This window comes from Mustela nigripes, chromosome 2 (assembly GCF_022355385.1).
Source record: "Mustela nigripes isolate SB6536 chromosome 2, MUSNIG.SB6536, whole genome shotgun sequence".
In the NCBI taxonomy this organism is placed as follows: Eukaryota; Metazoa; Chordata; class Mammalia; order Carnivora; family Mustelidae; genus Mustela; species Mustela nigripes.
In genome coordinates, this window is record NC_081558.1 from 94470891 (window position 1) to 94494416 (window position 23526).

Below are 23526 nucleotides of genomic sequence, written 5' to 3' on the forward strand. Positions count from 1 at the left end.
AGAGAGAGAGAGAGAGGGAAGCAGGCTCCCTGCTGAGCAGAGAGCCCGATGCGGGACTCGATCCCAGGACCCTGAGATCATGACCTGAGCCAAAAGCAGCGGCCCAACCCATTGAGCCACCCAGGCGCCCTTCCTCCTCTCTTTCTGCCTGCCTCTCTGCCTACTTGTGATCTCTCTCTGTCAAATAAATAAATAAAATCTTAAAAAAAAAAAACAAAACTGTGTGCACAGCCTTACATTTTAGAATTTTATTTTCAAACTCTGAGCACTGATTTACCATTTTAAAGTGTTTTCTTAACATGTAAATTCCGATTTTGAGTCTTATTTATTGAGAGTTCAGGGTTACCTCTTACCCAGGTAGTTATGTTAAAAATTATGTATTTAAGTATTTTCAGATTGTGTTTATGAAATTTAAACCTAATTATATTCTAGGAGTCTCAGCTGTCATAATTATGTTACATTCTATACAGATAGAATCCACCCAAACTGAAGTGCTATTTTATAAGCCTTCCAAATTTGCTAGAGGCTGCAAAAAAAATAGGGCTTTGCTTAATATGGAGAGAGACGATGCTGTAAACCTCTAGAAACACTAAGGTACGAATCCCATGATAGAAAATATAAAGGATAAAAATAAAAAAATTTAAAAAAGGATTAAAATAGTTGCAAAAATCCAATGTGACAGGTTTGAAAGAATTTGAATGAGAATCTGATTTTTTTTTAAAGATTTAATTTATTCATTTGAGAGAGACAGAGACAGGGCATGAGCAGTGGAGGGTCAGAGGGAAAGGGAGAAGCTGACCCCCATTGAGTGGGGAGCCTGATACCAACCTTGGCTTGATACCAAGACTGTGGGATCATGACCTGAGCCAAAGGCAGATGCTTAACCATCTGAGCCACCCAGGTACCCCGAGAATCTGATTTAGTTCTAATGAGGCCAGAAGTTTACTAGAATTCAAAAAGTAAAAGAAAAACAACAGAACACCAAGATTTGAATAGTGCATGGGCATTTTCTTCTCATTTCTCTTCCTTTTGGAGGCAAGTGGGAATCTTGGAAAAATAGGAAGGGTATGATAGTTACCTGCAAGGAAAAAGCCAGTCTTTGTTGATGATTTTATTTTTGTGTATTGTCCGAGATGGATGGATTTTTTTTTCCCCTCAAAGCTAGGAAAGAATTGTCTAGCAGTTAATTTAATTTAATTTTTAAAAGATTTTATTTATTTATTTGACAGACAGAGATCCCAAGCAGGTGGGGAGGGGGGGGAAGCACGCTCCCTGCAGAGCAGAGAGCCTGATGTGGAGTTCGATCCCAGGACGCTGGGATCATGACCTGAGCCAAAGACAGAGGCTTAACCCACTGAGCCACCCAGGTGCCCCGTACTTCAAGTTTTAAAACAGCAGTTGCACACTTTTATAACTCTTAATTTTTTTTCTTGTCTTTTTTTAAAAATTTAATTAATTATTTATTTATTTTTAGTATTGTTTAGTATATTAGGTCATAGTTCTTGATTAATTTTTTTTTTTTTTGGCAGTATCCCTGGAAGCATTTATTATTTTTCTATTCTTTAGGTAACATCTGTTTTTTTTTTTAATTTTTTATTTTTTATAAACATATATTTTTATCCCCAGGGGTACAGATCTGTGAATCACCAGGTTTACACACTTCACAGCACTCACCATAGCACATAGCCTCCCCAATGTCCATAACCACACCCCCCCCGCTTCCTCCCCCTCCCCCCAGCAACCCTCAGTTTGTTTTGTGAGATTAAGAGTCACTTATGGTTTGTCTCCCTCCCAATCCCATCTTGTTTCATTTATTCTTCTCCTACTCCCTTAACCCCCCCATGTTGTATCTCCACTTCCTCATATCAGGGAGATCATATGAGAGTTGTCTTTCTCTGATTGACTTATTTTGCTAAGCATGATACCCTCTGGCTCCATCCACGTTGTCGCAAATGGCAAGATTTCATTTCTTTTGATGGCTGCATAGTATTCCATTGTGTATATATACCACCTCTTCTTTATCCATTCATCTGTTGATGGACATCTAGGTTCGTTCCATAGTTTGGCTATTGTAGACATTGCTGCTATAAACATTCGGATGCACGTGCCCCTTTGGATCACTACGTTTGTATCTTTAGGGTAAATACCCAGTAGTGCAATTGCTGGGTCATAGGGTAGTTCTACTTTCAACATTTTGAGGAACCTCCTTGCTGTTTCCCAGAGTGGCTGCACCAGCTTGCATTCCCACCAACAGTGTAGGAGGGTTCCCCTTTCTCCGCATCCTCGCCAGCATCTGTCATTTCCTGACTTGCTAATTTTAGCCATTCTGACTGGTGTGAGGTGATGGCTCGTTGTGGTTTTGATTTGTATTTCCCTGATGCCAAGTGATGTGGAGCACTTTTTCATGTGTCTGTTGGCCATCTGGATGTCTTCTTTGCAGAAATGTCTGTTCATGTCTTCTGCCCATTTCTCGATTGGATTCTTTGTTCTTTGGGTGTTGAGTTTGCTAGGTTCTCTATAGATTTTGGACACTAGCCCTTTATCTGATAGGTCGTTTGCAAATATCTTCTCCCATTCTGTCAGTTGTCTTTTGATTTTGTTAACTGTTTCCTTTGCTGTGCAAAAGCTTTTGATCTTGATGAAATCCCAATAGTTCATTTTTGCCCTTGTTTCCCTTGCCCTTGGTGATGTTCCTAGGAAGACGTTGCTGTGGCTGAGGTCGAAGAGGTTGCTGCCTGTGTTCTCCTCAAGGATTTTGATGGATTCCTTTCTCACATTGAGGTCCTTCATCCATTTTGAGTCTTATTTTCGTGTGTGGTGTAAGGAAATGGTCCAATTTCATTTTTCTGCATATGGCTGTGCAATTTTCCCAGCACCATTTATTGAAGAGGCTGTCTTTTTTCCATTGGACATTCTTGCCTGCTTTGTCGAAGATTAGTTGACTGTAGAGTTGAGGGTTTATTTCTGGGCTCTCTATTCTGTTCCATTGATGTATGTGTCTGTTTTTGTGCCAGTACCATGCTGTCTTGATGACAGCTTTGTAATACAGCTTGAAGTCTGGAATTGTGATGCCACCAACTTTGGCTTTCTTTTTCAATATTCCTTTGGCTACTCGAGGTCTTTTCTGGTTCCATATAAATTTTAGGATTATTTGTTCCATTTCTTTGAAAAAAATGGATGGTATTTTGATAGGAATTGCACTAAATGTGTAGATTGCTTTAGGTTATAGCTCTTAATTTTTAAGTTAAATCCCATTCATGGCAAGTCTGGGATTTAGTAATTTGGCATTCAAACCCTTTTTTAAGAATGTGGTGTTTTTTTTTTTTTTTTTCTTCCGAATGACAGGGATTTGTTTATTTTCATTTATTGAGGTATAATTGGTATACAGTATAATATTAGTTTCAGGGGGTACAACATACTGATTTGACATTTCTATGTGTTGTGAAATTGTCACCAAAATATATCTAGTTACCATTTATCCCCTTACAAAGTTAGTACAGGGTTACTGACTCTGTTTCCCATGTTCCATTCTGTACATTACATCCCATGCCATATATTTTATTACTGGAACTATGTATTTATTGATTCCCCTCATCCATTTGGCCTGCTTCCACCACCCCCCCATTAATCTCTTCTATCTGTGAGTCTGGATTTCATTTTGTTTTTGTTTTTTAGATTCCATATATGAATGAAAACATGAATTATTTATCTTTCTCAATCAGACTTATCTCACTTGGCATCGTACCTTCAGGGTCCATCCATGTTGTCACAAATGCCATGATTTCATTCTCTTTTATGTCTGAGTAATACTTCAGAGTGTATACTGTCCACCCTTGAACATCATGAGGATTAGGACACTGATCCCCCCCCATGCAGTCAAAAATCCATATATTACTTTAAACTCCAAACTTTACTACTACTAACCTATGTTTGAACAGAAGACTTACTGATAACATAAGCAGCCAAATATCACATATATTGTATATATTAGATACTGTATTCTTATGATAAAGTAAGCTAGAGAAAAAGAAAATATTAAAACCAGAAGGAAGAAAATACATTTATAGTACTATAAAAATTCGGCACGTAAGTGGACCTGTGAAATTCAGACTGTTGTATAAGGATCAAGTTATACATGCTGCATTTTCTTTATCCATTAGTACATTAATGGACATGTAGGTTTTTTTCATACTTTGGCATTGTAAATACTTCTGCCTTGCACATAAGGGTGCATATATCTCTCTGAATTAGTATTTTTGATATCCTTAGCTAGATACCCAATAGTGGAATTGCTGGATTATGTGGTAGCTCTATTTTTAGTGTTTTTGAAGAACCTTTATATCGTTTTCTGTAGTGCCTGCTCAATTTATATTTTTAGCAGTACATGAGGATTCCCTTTTCTCCACAGCTTGCCCACACTTGTTATTTCTTGTGGGTTTTTTTTTTTTTTTTATCATAGCCATTCTCACAGCTGTAAGGTTATATCTCATTGTAGTTTTGATTTGCATTTCCCTGATGATTAATGATTTTGAGCATCTTTTCATATATCTATTGGCCATCTCTATGTATTATTAGAAAAATGTCTATTCAGATCCTCTGTCCATTTTTTAAATTGGATTTTTTTTTGGTTACTGGGTTATTTGAGTTCTTTGTATATATATTTGATATGAACCCCTGATAGGATATATAATTTGCCAGTATCTCCTCTTATTTATTGCCTTTTTGTTTTTTGTGGGATTTTTTTGTTATTTTTTTTTGAGTGGGTTTTTTTGCTCTGCAGAAGCTTTTTAATATGCTGTATTCATATTTGTTTACTTTTGCTTTTGTTTCTATTGCTAGAAAACATTGCCAAGACCATTGTCAAGGAGCTTACTGCCTATGTTTTCTTTTTCTTTTTTTTTTTTTTTAAGATTTTATTTATTTATTTGACAGAGAGATCACAGGCAGAGAGACAGAGAGATGGTGGGGCAGGGAGCAGGCTCCCTGCTGAGCAGAGAGTCCTATGCGGAACTTGATCCCAGGACCCTAGGATCATGACCTGAGCCGAAGGCAGTGGCTTAACCCACTGAGCCACCCAGGCGCCCTGCCTATGTTTTCTTATAGGAGTTTTATGGTTTTAGGTTGTACATTGAAGTTTTCAATCCTTTTAAAGTTTTTTTTTTTTTTTTAAGATTTTATTTATTTATTTGACAGAGAGACAGAGGGGGAACACAAGCAGGAGGAGTGGGGGAGAGAGAAGCAGCTTCTCGCTGAGCAGGGAGCCTGATTCAGAGCTTGATCCAGGACTTTGGGATCATGACCTGAGCCACCCAGGCACCTCTATTTAAAGTTGTTTTTATATAAGTAGTGTAAAATAGTTGTCCAATTTAATTATTTTTCATTGTAGCTATTCAGTTTTTCCAACATAATTTAAAAACCATCCTTTCCCATTGTCCTTTCCCATTCTTGACTCCTTTGTTGTAAGTTAGTTCACTATTTATAATTGGGCTTATTTCTGAGCTCTCTACTCTGTTCTTTGATCTACATGTGTGTTTTGACATTACCATACTATTTTGATTACTATAGCTTTGTAGTATAATTTGAAACCAGGGAGCACGATACCCCGGCTTAGTTTTGTTTTTTTTTTTCCTCTTAAGGTTGTTTTGGCTATTCCAGGTCTTTTGTGGTTCCATATAAATTTTAGACTTATTCTCATTCTATGAAAAATGTCATTGGAATTTTAAGAGATTGAATTGAATCTGTAGATTGCTTCTGATGGTGTGGTTATTTTAACAATACTGATTTTTCCACTTTATGGACACAGAAAATTTTCCATTTATTGGTGTCTTCAGTTTCTTTTCCCAGTGTCCTATAATTTTTAGTGTATGGGTCTTTTACCATCTTGGTTAAGTTTATTCCTAGGCATTTTATTCTTTTTGTTGTAATTATAAATGTGATTGTTTTCTCAACTTCACTTTCTGATAGTTCATTATTAGTTTTTGTGTATTAATTTTATATCCTGCAAGTTTATTGAATTCTTTTATTAGTTTTCATAGTTTTTTGGTGGGATCTATGGATGTTCTGTATATATCACTGGCAAATAGTGACTGAATTTTTCCTTTCCAATATTATGCCTTTCCTTTTTCTTGCCTAATTGCTGTGGCAAGGGCTTCCAGTACTGTGTTGAATACAAGCGGAAAGAGTGGGCTTCCTTGTCTTGTTCCTGATATTAGTGAAAAGGCTTTCAGATTTTCACTGTTGAGCGTATTAGCTGTGGGTTTGTCATGTATGGCCTTTATTATTTTGAAGTATGTTTCTTCTATACCCACTTAGTGAGGTTTTTGTTTTTTTTTTAATGGATGTTGAATTTTGTCAAATGCTTTTTCTGCATCTATTGAGACGATCATGTAATTTTTTCTTTAATTTTGTTAATGTGTATGACATTGATTGCTTGTTGGATGTTGAACCATCCTTGCATCCCTTGAGTAAATCCCACTTGATCATGATGTATGATCCTTTTAATACATTGTAGAGGTCAGCTTGGTAATATTTTGTTCAGGATTATTGCATCTATGTTCATCAGGGATGTTGGCCTGTAATTTTCTTTTATTGTGGTATCCTTTTCTGGTTTTGGTATCAGGGTAATGCCTGCCTCATAAAATGAGTTTGGAAGCATTTCCACCTCCTGTATTCTTTGAAGGAGTTTGAGAAGGATCACCTTAAATCTTTGAATTAAATCTTCTGGAATTCACCAATAAAGCTGTCTGGTCATGGACTTTTGTTTTTTGGGATGTTTTTGACTACTGACTGAATGTTCTTACTAGTAATCGGTCTATTCTGATTTTGTTTCTTCATGATTCAGTCTCGGAAGATTTTAAATTTCTAGTAATTGATCCATTTCTTCTGTGTTGTTTAATTTGTTGGCACATAATTATACATAGTCTCATGATTTCATATTTCTGTGTTATCATTCATAACGTCTCTTCTTTCATTTCTAATTTTGTGTTTTCTCTTTTTTTCCTTGGTGTGTCTAACTGCAAGTTTGTCCATTTTGTTTCTCTTTTCAAAGAACTGGCTCTTAATTTCATTGACTGTTTTTTCACTTTTTTTTTTCATTATGTTCAGTTAGCTAGCCACTGTATAGTACATCATTAGTTGTTGATGTACTATTCAGTGATTCATTAGTTGAGTATAACACCCAGTGCTTATCACAAAACGTGCCTTCCTTAATGCCCATCACCCGGTGACTCCATCCCCCCACACCTTCCCCACTGAAACCGTCGGTTTGTTTCCCAGAGTCCATAGTCTCTCATGGTTCATCTCCCTCTCCAGTTTCTTCCCCTTCAGTTTTCCATCCCTTCCCCTGTGGTTCTCTGCACTATTCCTTATATTCCACATATGAGTGAAACCATATGATAATTGTGTTTCTCTGCTTAACTTATTTGACTTAGCATAATCCCCTCCAGTTCTATCCATGTCAATGCAAATGGTAGGTATTCATTCTTTCCGATGGCTGAGTAGTATTCCATTGTATATATGAACTACATCTTTTTTATCCATTCATCTGTTGAACGACCTCTTGGCTTCTTCCACAGTGGCTGTTGTTCCACAGTGGACATTGCTGCTATGAACATTGGCATACATATGGCCCCTCTTTTCACTACACCTGTATCTTTAGGGTAAATACCTAGTAATGAAATTGCTGGGTGATAGGGTAGCTCTCTTTTTAATGTCTTGAGAAAACTCCATCCTGTTTTCCAGAGTGGCTATACCAGCTTGCATTCCCCTTAACAGTGTAAGAGGGTTCCCCTTTCTTCACATCCTCACCAACACCTATTGTTTCCTGTCTTATTAATTTTTGCCATTTTAACTGGTGTAAGGTGATATCTCATTGTGGTTTTGATTTGTATCCTGCCACATTGCTGAAAGGACAGCCTTTGTAGTATGCCATAGGTTCTGGACTGATGTGTTGTCATTCTCTTTAGTGTCTATGAATTATTTAAGTTCTTCCTTAATTTCTTGGTTGACCCAGTCATTCTTTAGTAGGATGCTCTTTAACTTCCACATGTTTGAATTCCTTCGAAATTTTTTCTTGCGATTGATTTCCAATTTCAAGGCATTGTGGTCTGATAACATGCAGGGAATAATCTCAGTCTTTTGGTATAGGTTGAGACCTGATTTGTGACCAAGTATGTGATCTAATCTGGAGAAAATTCCATGTGCATTCGAACAGAATAAGTATTCTGTTGTTTTAGGGTGGAAACATTCCACCCTAAAACAAAGTCCATCTGGTCCAATGTGTCATTCAAAGCTCTTGTTTCTTTATTGATCTTCTACTTGGATGACCTGTCCATTGCTGAGAGTGGAATGTTGAGGTCTCCTACTTTTAATGTATTATTATCAATATGATTCTTTATTTTGGTTAATAGTTGGCTTATGTAGTTGGGTGCTCTCATGTTGGGTTCATAGACACTTTAAATTGTTAGATTTTCTTGTGAGATAGACCCTTTAAGTATGATACAGTGTTCCTTTACAGTCTTTAGTTTAAAAATTGGTCCTTACTACAGTCTTTGGTTTAAAAATCCAATTTGTCTGATATGAGAATTGCTACCCCAGCTTTCTTTTGAGATCCATTTGCATCATAAATATTTCTCCATCCCCTTACTTTCAATCTCGAGGTGTCTTTAGGTTCAAAATGAGTCTATCGTAGGCAGCATATAGATGGTCCTGTCTTTTTATCCAGTGTGAAACCCTGTGCCATTTCATGGGAGCATTTGGGCTATTCACATTGAGAGTAACTTTTGAAAGATATGAATTTAGTGCCATCATATTGCCTGTAAAGTCCCTTTTTCTATAGATTGTCTCTGTTACTTTCTAGATACTACTCTTGGGGTCTTTTTTCTTTTATAGAACCCCCCCCCCTTAATTATTTCTGACTTTGTGGTCACATATTCTTTCACTTTCTGCCTGTCCTGGAAGCTCTTTTTCTCTCCATCCATTCTGAATGACAGCCTTGGTCGGTAAAGTATTCTTGGTTGCATGTTCTTCTCATTTAGTATCCTGATTATGTCTTGCCAGCCCTTTCTGGCTTGCCAGGTCTCTTTGGACAGATCTAATGTTATTCTGATGGTCCTCCCACCATAGGTAGGAAATCTCTTACCCCTAGCTGCTCTCAGGTAACTTTCTTGGCTGTAAGATTAGCAGGTTTACTGTTATGTACCAGGGTATTGGTCTATTTTTATTTATTCTGGGAGGAGTCCTCTCTGCCTCTTGGTCATGGATGTTTGTTTCCTTCCCCAGATTAGGGAAGTTCTCAGTTATGATTTGCTCAAGTATACCTTCTAGTCCTCTCTCTCTCTCCACCCCCCTCAGGGATCCCAATAATTCTGATTTTGGAACATTTCATGGCATCTTTGATCTCTCTAAGTATGATCTTATGAGCTTGTACTTTATCCCTATCCTTCTTGTCTTCCTTCCTTTCTATCAGCTTATCTTCTAGATCACTAATTCATTCTTCTTTTTCATTTACCCGGCATTCAGAGTATCCATTTTAAATTGCATCGCCTTCATAGCATTTTTAAGTTTGGTGAGATCTTCTCTCAATTCTGCTCTTAGAGATTCTATATTTTTGCCAGTACTTTTCTCAAGACTAAATAGCAACTTTATAAATGTTACTCTGAAGCCTTTTTCTGACATCTTCTTATATCCATATCCATTAAGTCTATGGCAGAGGCCATTGTCTGTAGTTCTTTTCTTTGTTGGGAGTTCCCCCTCCTAGTCATTCCATTGAGAGATGGTTGAGGGAATGTACAGAGCCCAAAATATCAACCACGACCCAGGCAAAATGCACCCAAGGAAAATCTGGAGCAGTCTGAAGTCACCAATCTCATACTGATTTCATTGGTGTTCAGGATGGTTTGGTAGATATCCAGCTGAGCTCAGGGGACCAGTCCAGGCGAGGTCCCCTGCTCCTCCCCTCCATCTTGCTTCCCTCCTCCCATTGACCTTTTCTATTATCTTTAAGTTTTTGTTTTATTTATTTCCACTCTGATCTTTATTATTTCCTTCCTTATGCTAACTTTGGGCTTTGTTCTTTTTCTAATTTCTTTAATGTAAAGTTAAATTGTTTGGTTGAGATTTCTCTTGTTTCTTGAGATAGTCCTGTATTGTTATGAACTTTCCTCTTAGACCTGCTTTTGCTGCGTCTCAGATTTTGATATGTTGCATTTCTGCTTACATTTGTCTGCAGGTATTTTTTAATTTCTTCTCTGTAGTTGTTCAGTGACATGTTTAATCCCCATGTATTTGTAGTTCTTCTAGTTTTTTCCTTGTAATTGTTTTCTAGTTTCATACCATTTTGGTCAGAAAAGATGCTTCCTATGGTTTCAGTCTTCCTGATACTGAGACTTGTAGTATAGCCTAACATGTGATCTATCTTGAAAAATATTCCATGTGCACCTGAGAGGAATGTGTATTCTGCTGCTTTTGGATGGAATGTTCTGAATGTGTCTATTTAAAGTCCATCTGGTCCAATATGTCATTTAAGACCAATGTTTTGTTACTGATTTTTCTGTCTGGGTGATCAGTGATGTAAGCTGGGTTGTTAAAAATCCCCTACCAGTATTGTATTGCTGTCAATTTCTCCTTTTATGTCTGTATTTGATGTATGTATTTTTGAGCTTCTCTGTTGGGTGCATGTGTATTTATAAATGGTTTACTTTCTTATTGGATTGACCTCTTAATTATTATGTAGTGCCTCTTTTTGTCCCTTATTACAGTGTTTGTTTTAAAGTTGATCTCATCTGATATTAGGATAAGTCCTGAGGGCCTCCAGACCAGAAGATCTGGAGGTGTCTCCAGGGCAACAATTGAAAAGTCTGGGCTCTAGACAGATGTATAAACTCCTTCCTGGGGAGTCTTGCTGAGCCAAGGTAGTGAACCAGTGTGGTGTTTCCCTGGAAGGCCTCTAGGTGTATGGGAAACTTGATGCCTGTCCTTCAGGCTAAAGCACTGGGCTAAGCAAATAGTCTTTTTTCCACAGGAAGACTGAGGTTGAGTTTCAGTCTTCTGTCTCTGCAGTGCCTTGGAGGTGGTAGCCTGCCACAGGAGCTGTCTCTCTAGTTGTTACAGAACTGTACAGCTCTGAAAAGCCAACCCTCTTGGGTACCTGGGCCAGGGAATCAAGAGATGTTCCCTGTTTGGATTGTATGTGGCTTTAGCAAGGCAGCCAGAGAGTGTGGTACGTGGTGCAGACTCAACAGGCTTCAGAGAAGGAGCAGAAAAATGTCTTGTCTGTAATTACCCATGGGCTTCAGCAATGCTATGAGAAAGTGCCATGTCCTTGTGTGTGCTCCAGCTTTAGGCTGAAAGTGGGAGAATGCCACTGCCACTGGTGTCATCCCAGCTAAGTGGTAGGGGAATATCACAACCACTTGGCACTTGTGTACTTTAAGAAGGGAGTGGGAGAACTCAGAGACCATTTGCACTTGCCTGCTCTAGCCAAGGAGCAGGGTAGCAGTCCAACCACCCATGCTCTCTGGCCTAGGCAAGTGCCAGGACCACTCACTCCGACACATCCCAGCAAGGCAGGGGGAGGGTGCCATGTCCAAGGTTACCCACCTGTGCTAGCATAGCAGTCTATGGGAAGAGTGCAACAATGGTGTTAACCAGCAGCTCTGTCTTCTGGGGAGTATCTTCAGCTGTCCCTCACCCCTCTAGTTGATGCCTCTAGATCAGCACATGATTCTCTTTCACATATAATCTACATGCTTCTCAAACAGCTATATTTTGCTGGGTCCTAGAAGAGTGAAACCATATATGAGCTCTTCAAAAGGAAAATCCTGTAGAACTTTGGGACCCCTGGATATTAGCACCACTGGTTTTCTAAGCCATTCTGGAGACTGGTCTTTCTGGTATAGATCTCAGAGGCCAGGGCACCCAATGTGTACACCAACCCCTCCCACCTCTGGAGGAAGCACCTAACTGGTAAGATCCTTCCCTGTTGTGTGCCATGCCAGGGTAGTGTTTTTTGTTTTGTTTTGTTTGCAATTCTGTGTCTCTTCCTCTCTTACCCAGCCTTATCCTTTGTTACGAAGAGCATTTCATCTAGTTTTCAAATCTTTTTAAGAGGGAAATGGGTCTATTCGTAGCTGTATTGTGTGTCCATGGGAAGAGATGAGTTCAGGATTTTGGCATTTGCTGAGGCATGCATGGGTGGTTGGAGTGTCCCCCAGACTCCCTGGCTGGTGCAGGTGTGTACAAATGGTTGCAGTTCTCCTTCTTCCTAAAATCTGCCATCTTGGATCCTCCTCCTAAAAGGCAAGGTTTTAATTCACCCCAGTCATGGATAGCTTATTCAAAAGGGTATTCAAAGACTGTTTTAGTTTACCTTTTCAGGATGACTGACCAGTTTTTTGAGCTCTAACTTTTTTCCTCTTCTGTACTACTGAAGAATTGAAGGTAGGATGATCATACAACCTGATTTGTTTGTAGCACTTTTCATTTATGTGTATTACTTTTTGCTAATGATTAATAGTGCCCTCTTTCCCTCTTTAAAATTATCCTACTTTGATGATAAATTTGAAGTTGTATTGTTATCTATAATATTGTTTTTATTTTTTATTTTTTTGTTATGTTATTTATTTATTTGACAGAGAGAGATGCAGCGAGAGAGGGAATACAAGCAGGGGGAGTGGGAGAGGGAGAAGCAGGCTTTCCGCAAGTAGGGGCTCGATCCCAGGACCCTGGGACTATGACCCAAGCCAAAGGTAGACACTTACCAGCTGAGCCACCTAAGGTGCCCCATTATCTGTAATATTGTTATGTAACAAATTACTCTAAAACTTAGCTGCTTAAAACATGTTTATTATCTCACAGTTTCTGTAGGTCGGGAATTCAGGTGTGGCTTAGCTGGTACCTCTGCCCCAAAGTTTCTTGAGAGGTTGTAGTCAGGGTTTTAACAGGAGCCATGTTGTTTTTGTTTGTTTGTTTGTTTGTTTTTGTTCTTATTTCTGTGGGGTTTTTTAGTTTGTTTTTTGTTTTTTAAGATTTATTTGAGAGAGGGAGACCATGAATGGAGGAGAGGGCAGAGGGAGAGGGAGAGAGAGAGAAAACCTTCAGGCGGACTCCATCCTAGGACCCCAGGGTCATGACCTAAGTCAAAATCCAGTGTAGGCCGCTTAACCAACTGAGCCACCCACGTACATCTAGCCCAAGCCATGTTTTATTGGAAAGGTCAGTTGAGGGAGCCTCTATTTCCAAGTTCACTCACATGATCGTTGGCAGGATTTAGTTACATGTGGGCTGTTGGACTAAGGGCTTCAGTTCCTTGCTGGCTCTTGGCCGGAGGCCTTCCACAGTTCCATTCTGCATGAGCCTCCGTAGCACAGCATGGCAGCTGGCTTTTCACACACACATACCAAACTGAAGTGACATCCTGTTACCTTCGCTGCATTCTGTCATTAGAATTAAGTACCAGGAGGTAGATATCACTGGGGGCCATTTAGAAGTTGCCTAATCCTAATAAAAGGGCAAGTGCTTCCATTAATATTTCTCCATAATGGAATGTAACCCATTACCTCTTTCTGTTTTTGTTTTCCTACAAGAAGAAATTTGCTTCAGGATTCTTTTTTTAGAGTGATCAGTACCTGTTTGCATACACAGTGGATTCAACTCTTCTTAGAATTATATGTTTTCATCTAATAGAATTTCAGGGGGTGCTAGGAAGTGTAAACATCACAGGTTTTTAATATACACATTTGTGGTGGTTTTATTACAGCTTTGAATGTATAAAATGAGTTGAGACCCAGGTTTTAAGGGCTTGCTAGGTCATTTGTTTGAAGCCTTGTACCAAAAGGCAGAGGCCACAGTCTGACCTTGGCTAGCTTTGCTCTCCTTTATGGGCACAGACTGTACCTTCAGTCTATTAATCGTACCATTTTTTCACTGGCCTTTAATAGCTCCATCATTAAATTACAACTGCATATACACTCAACTGAGCTGACCCCTTCCCCTAGCTTTGTCATCCTTATGTGATGAAATTCCGACTCTGGTTAAATCCAACTCTTTTTCATGCCTACTTTTACAGTTTAATGTTGATGAGGAAAAAAACAGCCATGCTGACTGGTCGTACTTTAAATTCATAACAGTAAACTTCAAGAAGGCTAGTGCTGTCTGGCAGTCCTGGTACATTTTCTTGGCCCATTCAGTGTTGTCTTTCTCCTTTCTTCAAACCACCCACCTCTCCACCATCCTCACCATTTTTTACTCTGTAAAAATAGGAGTAATCACAGACAGTATCCACAAGTGATTACTGCTGTACCATCTACTTAATTCGCTCTGATTATTGTACTTTCCATGTTCTGCTTGCCCAATAAGTTCCATTCCCTCTCAGTTATTTATGAACATTGTTCCAAAAGTTCCCCCTACCCCAATGCAGGATGTTTTTTCTCTGTTAAAAAAATTTCCATCAGTAAGTAAGTATGCTCTAATTTATTGCATCTTTTAAAAAATGCTCTCCTGACTCCACTTCTCCCTCCAATTTTAGTGTATGTGCTGCTGAAGCGAGCACTCCACTTCTCCCTCTAGGTACTACTCTGTTCCTTCATTCTCCTTTCCAAAATGAAATTCCTTGCAAGAGTTGTCTAACTTTCTCTAATTCCTCTTTTCCCATACTCTCTGCGATCCTCTTCAAGCAGGCATTGGCTTCACCACTCTGCCCATACTGTTGTTGTCAAGGTTGCTGATGATCTCCGTATTTCTGTATCAGGCCCTAGTCATACTTTATTAATATTTGGCATATTTGATTACTTTCTCCTTGTAACAGTCTATCATTTGGCTTCTTGTTATTCTGCTTAATCCAAGTGTTCCGGTGTTCAGTCTTTTGGCCTGCTTTATCCATGGTAAAGTGAACTCCCTTAGTGAACTCATCCCATTCGCATGCTGACAATTCCCTGATTAGTATATCTAACCCACAACTGTCTCCTAAACTCCAGATTCATGTATCCAACTGCCAATTTGACATTCTCACTTGGATGGCTAATAAAATTCCCAAACCTAACATGTTCAAAACTGCATTTTTGATCTTCTCACTCAAACCTGTATTATTCAGAGTCTTCCTCATCTCATTAACTGACAACTCAAATCTTTCTAGATACTCGGGCAAAAACCTCAAGTGTTATCCTTGGCTCCTCTCTTTTTTCACACCTCACATCTGTTGTGACAGCATATCCAGTTTGACAGTCATTTCAATTTCCAGCATTTATCTGGAATCAATGAATTGTATTACCTTCAGAGCTCTTGTACTAGTCCAGACTACCATCATTTCTCTGAAATGACCACACTTCTGATACTGAAACAGCCTCCTACCTAGTCTCTCTGCTTTTGTCCTCTAGTCCTTCCAGCCCTTAGTCTGTTCTAAGGTTGTAACCAGAGTGATCCTTTTAAAACAAGTCAGTTAATGTCTCTCTTTTCCCAAAACTGTAATGGCTTCCCAACTCGAACCATAAAAAGCAAAATCCTTACAGTGACTCCGTATGCCAGGGCTCTATGCCAGCCCTGTCCAGTGGAAAAATAATACAAGCTATACACGTAATTTTAAATTTTCTAGCAGTCATGCTGTGAACGTAAAAAGAAAACATGAAATTAATCTTAATGTATCTCATTTAAACCAATGTATTGAAATGTTATTTCAATAGTATAATTCAATATAAAAATTATTAATTGAATTATTATATTTTTTATAATAAGTCTTCAAAATCTGGTGTGTATTTTATACAGTTTGGATTCAAATTTTGATTGGAAATCCTTGTTTGGCAGTTAGGTTTCATAAAATTTATAATTGAGCAAGCAGATTTACATACCCAAGTAATTCTAAACATTCTTAAAGATTTCCTAACAACTAATCCAATATTAGTTTTTCTAAATTTAAAATATTAATTAAAGTTAAAAACATTTAAAATTCAATTCTTATCCACATTTCAAATGCCAATAGCCACATGAGGCCAGTGGCTATCATATTAGACAATATAGCTCTTTAGCATCTGGCCCTTCTTCTCTGACCTTATCTTCTGTAGCTTTCTCCTTCATTCATTCTGCACCAACTGTAATGGCCTCTGTCTTTGATCACAGCAGACACTTCCCATTTCAGAGCCTTTGCATTTGGTGTTCTCTTCGCCTAAAAAGCTTTGTCCCCAGGTGGCTGCATGACTTCCTCCTTCATCTTTTTCAGGTCTTTGCTCAAATGTCACCATCTTAGAGAAGCTTTCCCTGACCAGTTTATTATCTATACCATTTGCCTTCTGTCTCATATTCTTACATTTCCAGGTTGCCTTTTAAAAAAAGAGAGATGAGGGCTGAAAGGGGACGTGATCTACAAAGGGAAGCAGTAAAATACGAGAATTGTCCCATATAGACAAATAATGATTTATGTTAGGCAAAAGTATAGAGTAAAATTGAATAAGTGACTATATCCCCTAAGCTTGCTGCTACCTAGGCAGCTCAGAGGATTGTTTTTTATGTGTGTGTATGTACATGACTTGATCCTCTTACAGATTGTAAACTCCTTAAATGCAAAGTTCTGCCATAATATCATTTTGTATATTCTTTGGCATCTAGCTTAGAACTTTGACCAAAAGATAATCTGTACTCCAGTTATGGGCCACCTACTGGTTAGCCTTTTGTTTTACATATTCTTGGTGGCCTCTGCCCTTCCCTTCTTTCTCAGTGCTAGCAACTGGTATGTATTTGCTGATGATATATGTGTGTTGGCTTCACATGGGCTATGGGCTTTGGCTGTGATTGGGACATTCACTTTTCCTTGTCCAGTCTTGTGCACCCTTACTTGTTTTCCAGAACTAACTCCTCTAAGGAGTCTTCAAAACAGAAGTATGTAAGTATGTATACTTCTGCTTTGTATTCTAGTAGGAAACATAATTGTGTAAACATAATTACAATAGCAAATGAATTCTTGAGGACAGGGACCATGCCTTACTCATTTAAAAATCTTTAATGCCTTCCACACTGCCTTGCCTATAGTAGGTACTCAGTGCTTGTAAAATTGAATGAACCAGCTACAGAGCAGTAAAGAGAGTTGCTGTTAATGGGCAAAACTTGGGTTGTTTAAGATTCAGGTCTTAAACCCAAGTGTCTTTTGGCAAGAGATAAAGAGCTGTGAGAGAGTGTGTGAAGAGGAACAGTAAAATCCAAGATCAGTCCCTAGGTAGAAGGGTCTAAGATACTCAGAAGAAAGTACTATGTGTACACTTCCATGTATTCAAATGGAGTGATGAAACTCATCTGTTTGTTATGACAGGAATACTGTTTTCAGTTTTACTCTGGATTTTGCTCTTGATATATTATTTCTTGGTGGATTGTATCCCTACTTGTTTGCATCCCTACTTAAACTTTGATAATCTGGCATCATTTGTTAACTAAGGGATTGGGTTAAAATACTTTTTTTCTTAAATTATGAAACTTTTTTTTAAAAGATTTTACTTATTTATTTGAGAGAGAGAGAGTGAGTGAGCACGTTCAAGCAGGCAAAAGGGTAGAAGGAAAGGGAGAAGCAGACTCCCTGCTGATCAGGGAGCCCGGCACTGGCCTCAATTCCAGAATGCTAGGATCGTGACCTGAGTCAAAGACGGAGCTCAACAGACTGAGCCACCTGGGTGCCGTAGGGATTGGGACAAATACTTAATAAGAATCCTTCTAACTCTGTGGTTCCATTATTTTGAGTAAACCAAATCCTATTATTAGGTACTTTAATGGTATCCTGTTGGACACAAGTATTTCAATTACTTTTGCTTGTTTGCTGCCCCTGTTTGTTTTTTTATAAATGGAGTGCATACTAAAAGTAGGTATTTGGGTTGCCTATGAGGATATTTTGGTAGCAAGCTCATAATAGAAAAGGTATTTTGATTTTGAATTAATTCTATTATCAGAAAATTAGAGTTTATGTACTTTTTCTCCAGAGATACTTTTGGTGACTCAGAAGTTTAAGCTGGTACTGTGTCTTGTGACTTAACTGTTTCTGATCAGGGGTTCTGGGTAAACTGGAACAGTATTTCTTCCTCTTGATGCTAATTCATTGCAGATGGGTGGAAGTACATGAGATACTTCAGCAGGCATCAGAAAGAAACAGAAGGGACGAAAATTCTTTTTCTCTGGTTCTTTGTTTTAAAAAATGTGGTGCCTTGCTGGTTTAGTTGGTAAAGCATGTGACTTGGCTTCAGGGTTATGAGTTTGAGTCCCACTTTCGGGTTAGAGATCACTTACTAAAAGAAAATCTTTTTAAAAAAGCAATGAAAATTAAATATAAAAAATATTACCCCCAAATAAGTATTATAAAAAAAATAACGTAATAGAGGAAACTCCACAATACAAATAAAAGGTGTCTCCCTTTGCTTTTTGAAAGTTCTAACTCTTCCCCATCTAGTCTGAAGTGGCCTCAGCCACTTCAGACTAGACAGTTCTGTTGGACTTCATAAATCTCTCTCCCTTTTTTTAAAGATTTATTTATTTGAGGGGGGAGAGGAGGAGTCTCAAGCAGACTCCTTCCTGAGCATGGAGTGCGGTGCACTCCGTCCCAGGACCTTGAGATCATGACCTGAGCCGAAATCAAGAATCGGACACTTAACCTGGACACCCCTAAATCCCTCTAATTCTTAATTGCTTTTCCTTCACAGAAAGTGTGACCACTTGTTTTTATGTTTGCATATGTCTGCTTCCTATCAGTGTAGCTTCTCTCCATCAGTCTGAACGTCTTCCTTTTGCAAGTGGACTACCCCTCTTGGACTTTTTATGAAGTGCTTCCTCTTTTTTCCTTGCTGAGAACCAGATTCTCTCTCCCTTTAATGGGTACTAAGCAGAAGCAACATACCTATCTATTGTTCTTATGAAGGTGACATCCAACAGTTGATTAAGAAACTTACCCTGCTTCTTAACACTTATCCCCAGTTCTTCTGTTGGCAAAGCTTGCAAGGCTCACCACAAAGATACCACTGTCTAGTTATGGTTTTAGTGAGAACAAGCTATTTTCTTTCTTCCCCATCTTATTATTTCTCGTCACAAGCTTCTCTCAGAATGATTTAATACAGTAAGTATTTTGTAGACATTCTAATGCACCTGCCTTAAATTAGATTAAATAGCTACTTGATGTTTTGGGTGATGCTGTGAATTTGTGATTTGCGTGGCTTCAGATGTCATAATTTTTCCCCCCCACTTTCTAGGAAGTAACAGCTAGCAGTCGCCACTATGTTGACAGGCTATTTGACCCTGATCCCCAGAAAGTTCTTCAAGGTGTCATGTAAGTAGTATGTATTTAAGAGTCTATCAAAAGTCTTTTTTTGTTTTGTTTTGGTTTTTTAGTCTTGTTTGGTTTTGTGTTTGAATTTGCCAAATATTATAATTCTGAAAATGCAGGATTAAAATTTTTTTCTTCTGTTTTAGAAAGATCCTGACATTCATGACTTTAATATTGTACTGTAAAGAGTTGTCTGATACTTATTCACTGACATGGCTCACTTACTTTTTTGTAGAACACTTGTTTTACCATTTTAAAACATGTTTTTGGAGAATGCTTTTGTGACTTTTATATCCAACAAAAGCAAGGGAATAAAATTGACTATCTTTTATAATTTGAAAGGGATGGGAGAATATGTCAGTAGGGTTTTTTGTTTTGTTTTTGGTTAACTCACTGACTATAAGGCTTGAATCTCCTACTGATGTTTTAAATCTCAGAATTTAGAAAGTAGTTATTGGAAATTTAAATTCTTGAAAACTTGAATACCCATTTTTTTCTGCAAAATTCCCTGGTGTTTAATGAGAGGAAACGTTTTTAAGCAAGATATCTGAGGTGATAATACCTTTAAAAACTTAAGTCAGATAAGTGTGGTAAGATTGCAGGTGATTGAAAGATGAATTCTCTATCCTAAGAGCAGATTATCATGCTCTTGACATATGACTTCTACAGGAGAAGGTCTAGCCTAAGACTCTCCTCTTAGGGTTGGCAAACATAGAGCACCCACAGGCTCAAACTGTGTTCAGGCAAAGGAGGAAACAAAAAAGAGTCAGGATGTTTGGTATAGCATTGGCACACATGAGTCCTTTTATTCTTCTCTTACCCTGTTAGTGTCATCAGCCAAATAGTACTTTCCAGTTTAACTTTTGTTCAGTCATGGCAAGGCGAGGATGCTTTATTTATAGAAGTATCAACCGATTCTAATTCTTATTCACACCACTCCCCCAGCAGCCCCCCTCCCCAAAGCATATTATATAGGACATGTCTTGGGGATGTGGATTTTGTAGGGTGGAGGCAAGATAAAAGTGAGTAAGGCTGCTTGACTATTCAAATTGAGCTGGAAAAGAAGGTGAGGAGCTGGATGTAGACCCGCCTGGCATACTGGATGCCTTACTTCACATTTTCTCAGTACAGAAACAGGAGATTACAGTTCTTGTTTTCTCATTATGTTGACTCTGCCTTTGTCCCCTTTACTAGGAGACTTTGTGATGATTTAATCAGCCGCTTTGTAGGCTAGTTTGATTATTACCAGAAAAAATGGTATTGAATTCATCTGTTAAATAAATTAGCTTGGGTTGTACCTACACATAGAGCTTAGCTGTGGGGATAGTTTTAATTAACACTTCTCTTTAGACAAACACTTCCCACACACACCCAGACAGTTTTGTATGTTAGTAATCCTTGATATCATTTAGGATTGTTCAATAAGTAGTTTAGCGCAATAAGTAGCTTAATTTAGACTCATTAAGTGTTCCATGAATGATAGAGATGATGTTGTATCTTTATTTTTATTATGATTGCTAGAGTGGTTTAGGAGAGAAGCTAATTTTATCAAGATTTCTGTGTGAAAGTCTTTTTTCCTGTATCAGAAATGAGTAGCTGATTCAGGTGTTACTTGTCACTTTGTGGAATTTCTCATTTCCCAAAGAAAGTTGATAAATAAGGCATAAAAAGCAGCGGAAAGAGTGTATTATAACAAACCAGCAAAGGTGAAGTTGGATGGCCTTTAGCACCTCTTTAAAAAGTATCAAGTCTAGGACACTAAACTGTTAGCTGAGGCAGATTAGCAAGATTTTTGTGTAGGGGTGGTGGGATACAAAGAGTATGGGCTTCAGAGTTGGACAACAAAAGATTGAATTATTGGTTCTGACATTTCCTACTGGAGGCCTTTCTTAGCTGTGTGCTGGGGCAAGTTCCTTAATATCCGTGAGCCTCAGCTTCATCATTTGTAATGGGAGAGTAATATGCCCATCTTGCCAGGTTGTAAGAATTAAGTCAGAAATATAAAATCCAGTGCCTGGTATGTTGATAGCCACAAATTGACACTGAATTGCTTAATCATTATTGATCCTAGTTTAAAACAACTTCAAAAATGAGATGATTCTTTTCAAAGAAGAGCAAGAAAAGCAAAAAATATCAAATGGAAACAATTTAAACTGATGGAGATGAGGGAAAGGGGCCAGAATTCTTGATTCAGATGAGAATCCAAGTGGTAACATATAAATATGATTGCTACTTAAAATAGTAAAATCTATTTGAAGTCGGAAAGGTACAGATCACTCCAAATCTTTTTACTTTGTGTCAGAATAGAGCTAGCCTTATATAGATATGTATAGTTTGATTTGATAAAGTGCCCTTTTCCCCAGAGAGAAAAATTTATTCTTTCTGACTTATTATTTTCCTAAACATTGTCACTGTCTGAAAATTAATTGTACATAGTCAAGATCATAAAAAATGAACTATATTTTTAACATTTCATTCTCAGGTAACCTTGTCTAGTACTAGAATACTACAGTATTGATAGCAGAAAGGAGGAACCAAAATGAGGTTTAGGATAAGAGAGTTGACCAGTTTTCCTCTTTTACACACATCACACAGACACCATTGAGTCCTACAAAGACCATTACTAGACCAAAATAGGTAGGTAGAAGCGAAGTAGCCACAGAGTATAAACAACCAAAGGTACCATACTAACTTTGAGGGAGAAGATAGAAGTTGATGTAATCAGCTTTGAGTCCAAAATATCCCATTGGAAAGACATTTAAAAATTGACAACTAGGTTTAGGTATGAAACAACAGAACTTTATCATTTTTCTAACTATAATTTGATTTTGCTTAATAAGGATTGTGAACATATAAAACATAGCAGCAGGAAAAACAAAATTGAAGAAATTAAAGGCAAGTAAGGACTTCTCATCATGATCTGTAATCTACTCAGCGTGTTAGGGCCATAGTCCTACCCATACATATAGGGAGCTTCTTTGTAGCTAACCCATGTCATAAAGGACCATTTTACGTAAGTGAATGTGCCCTTACTGAAAAATACTGCTAAGCAACAGAAGTGCCTAATTTTAATTGTTGAAGAATGAGGAGTTCTTTAGAAATAACTGTTTTGTTAGTAGTACATTATTTGGTATAAATTTAAATGATTCTATTGTATCAAAGGTTTGAATACAGAATCAGATCCTAAAAGAGCAAAGTTTCAAATTAAAAATCATTAGGTAGGAATAAGATAGGTCCATTGTGTAGGTTATAAATTATAGCCTTTGCAACTGAAACAGTAGCTATATCAAATAAACTACACCTCATTGCAATTCTGAGCTTCCTCTAGCATGGAGATCTGTATATTACCTTAAACAGTTACAGGATATTTTTTGGTGAAGTTACTCAATCCTGGTGAAGTTAGCTCAATCCTGTTAAACCTCCTAGTTAAGAAGGAATAACTCTTCAACTGTTTATGTAAAGTCCAAGCTGCTTAATACTGTGTTTTTTTTTTAAACATAATTAATAAATTAAAGCACCTCATCTGGTTTTTACATTAGTGATTCTCCAGGAAAAGATCTGCAGATATCCCTATGTGGCCCTGTGTTGAAGGGCAAAAGATGATACAAGTTAATGTGGCTGGCTTTGTAGTTTCCAAGTGGAATAGAACTGGGAAACTAGACTGGATCTCTTGGTAAACTCAGCCAGGCTCTTGAGGGTACTTTAGAATTGTTGGGGGATTTTCACCAAGTATCCACTTCTAAAAATTATTTTCTGAAGTATTTTAATGTACCGATGATGTAAGTTTATTTTGGTAGTAGAATATAGACAGATTCCATTTCTCTTACATGAACTAAAAATATGAGCTTTCATAAAACAAAAGCTTTGGGTTTTGAGAAATTTTAAGTTAAAGGATAATTTTTAGAATAATTCAAAATAAATAATCCTATTGGTTATTTTTAAGAGTGTTACAGATAAACATAAATAAAGATGACCATATCCCAAATGAAATGAAGTAACTCTGAGTCTTGTTTAAAACTGTGTATTCTGAGACAATTCAGTCTGTTTAAAAGGGTGGCAAGTTTTTCCAAAAATTATTAGATCAGATTGACAGTTTTACACAAAGATAGATAAGCTGTTTGTATGTGGTATTAACTTCAAACATCAAGAACAGCTGTATATTTGTATGGATACGAGTGTGTGTATATATCTATCTTGTCATATTTGTAGAACATTTAACTGTATGCTGCCATATTATAACATTTTTG

The 23526-nt window shown here is 37.7% G+C and overlaps 1 protein-coding gene across 2 annotated transcripts in view; it reads left to right on the plus strand.

Moving 5' to 3' along the window:
* The window catches only part of ARMC8 (armadillo repeat containing 8), a 105287-nt gene that overhangs the window by 10504 nt on the left and 71257 nt on the right, over window positions 1-23526 (plus strand). The window contains exon 2 of one of the 2 annotated variants that reach the window (XM_059390992.1): window positions 19206-19282. The exons of the other annotated variant lie outside the window; for it this stretch is intronic. Within the exon in view, the coding sequence (XP_059246975.1) occupies window positions 19206-19282 (77 nt within the window). The remainder of the gene's footprint in view (window positions 1-19205; window positions 19283-23526) is intronic. 2 annotated transcript variants of the gene reach the window in all.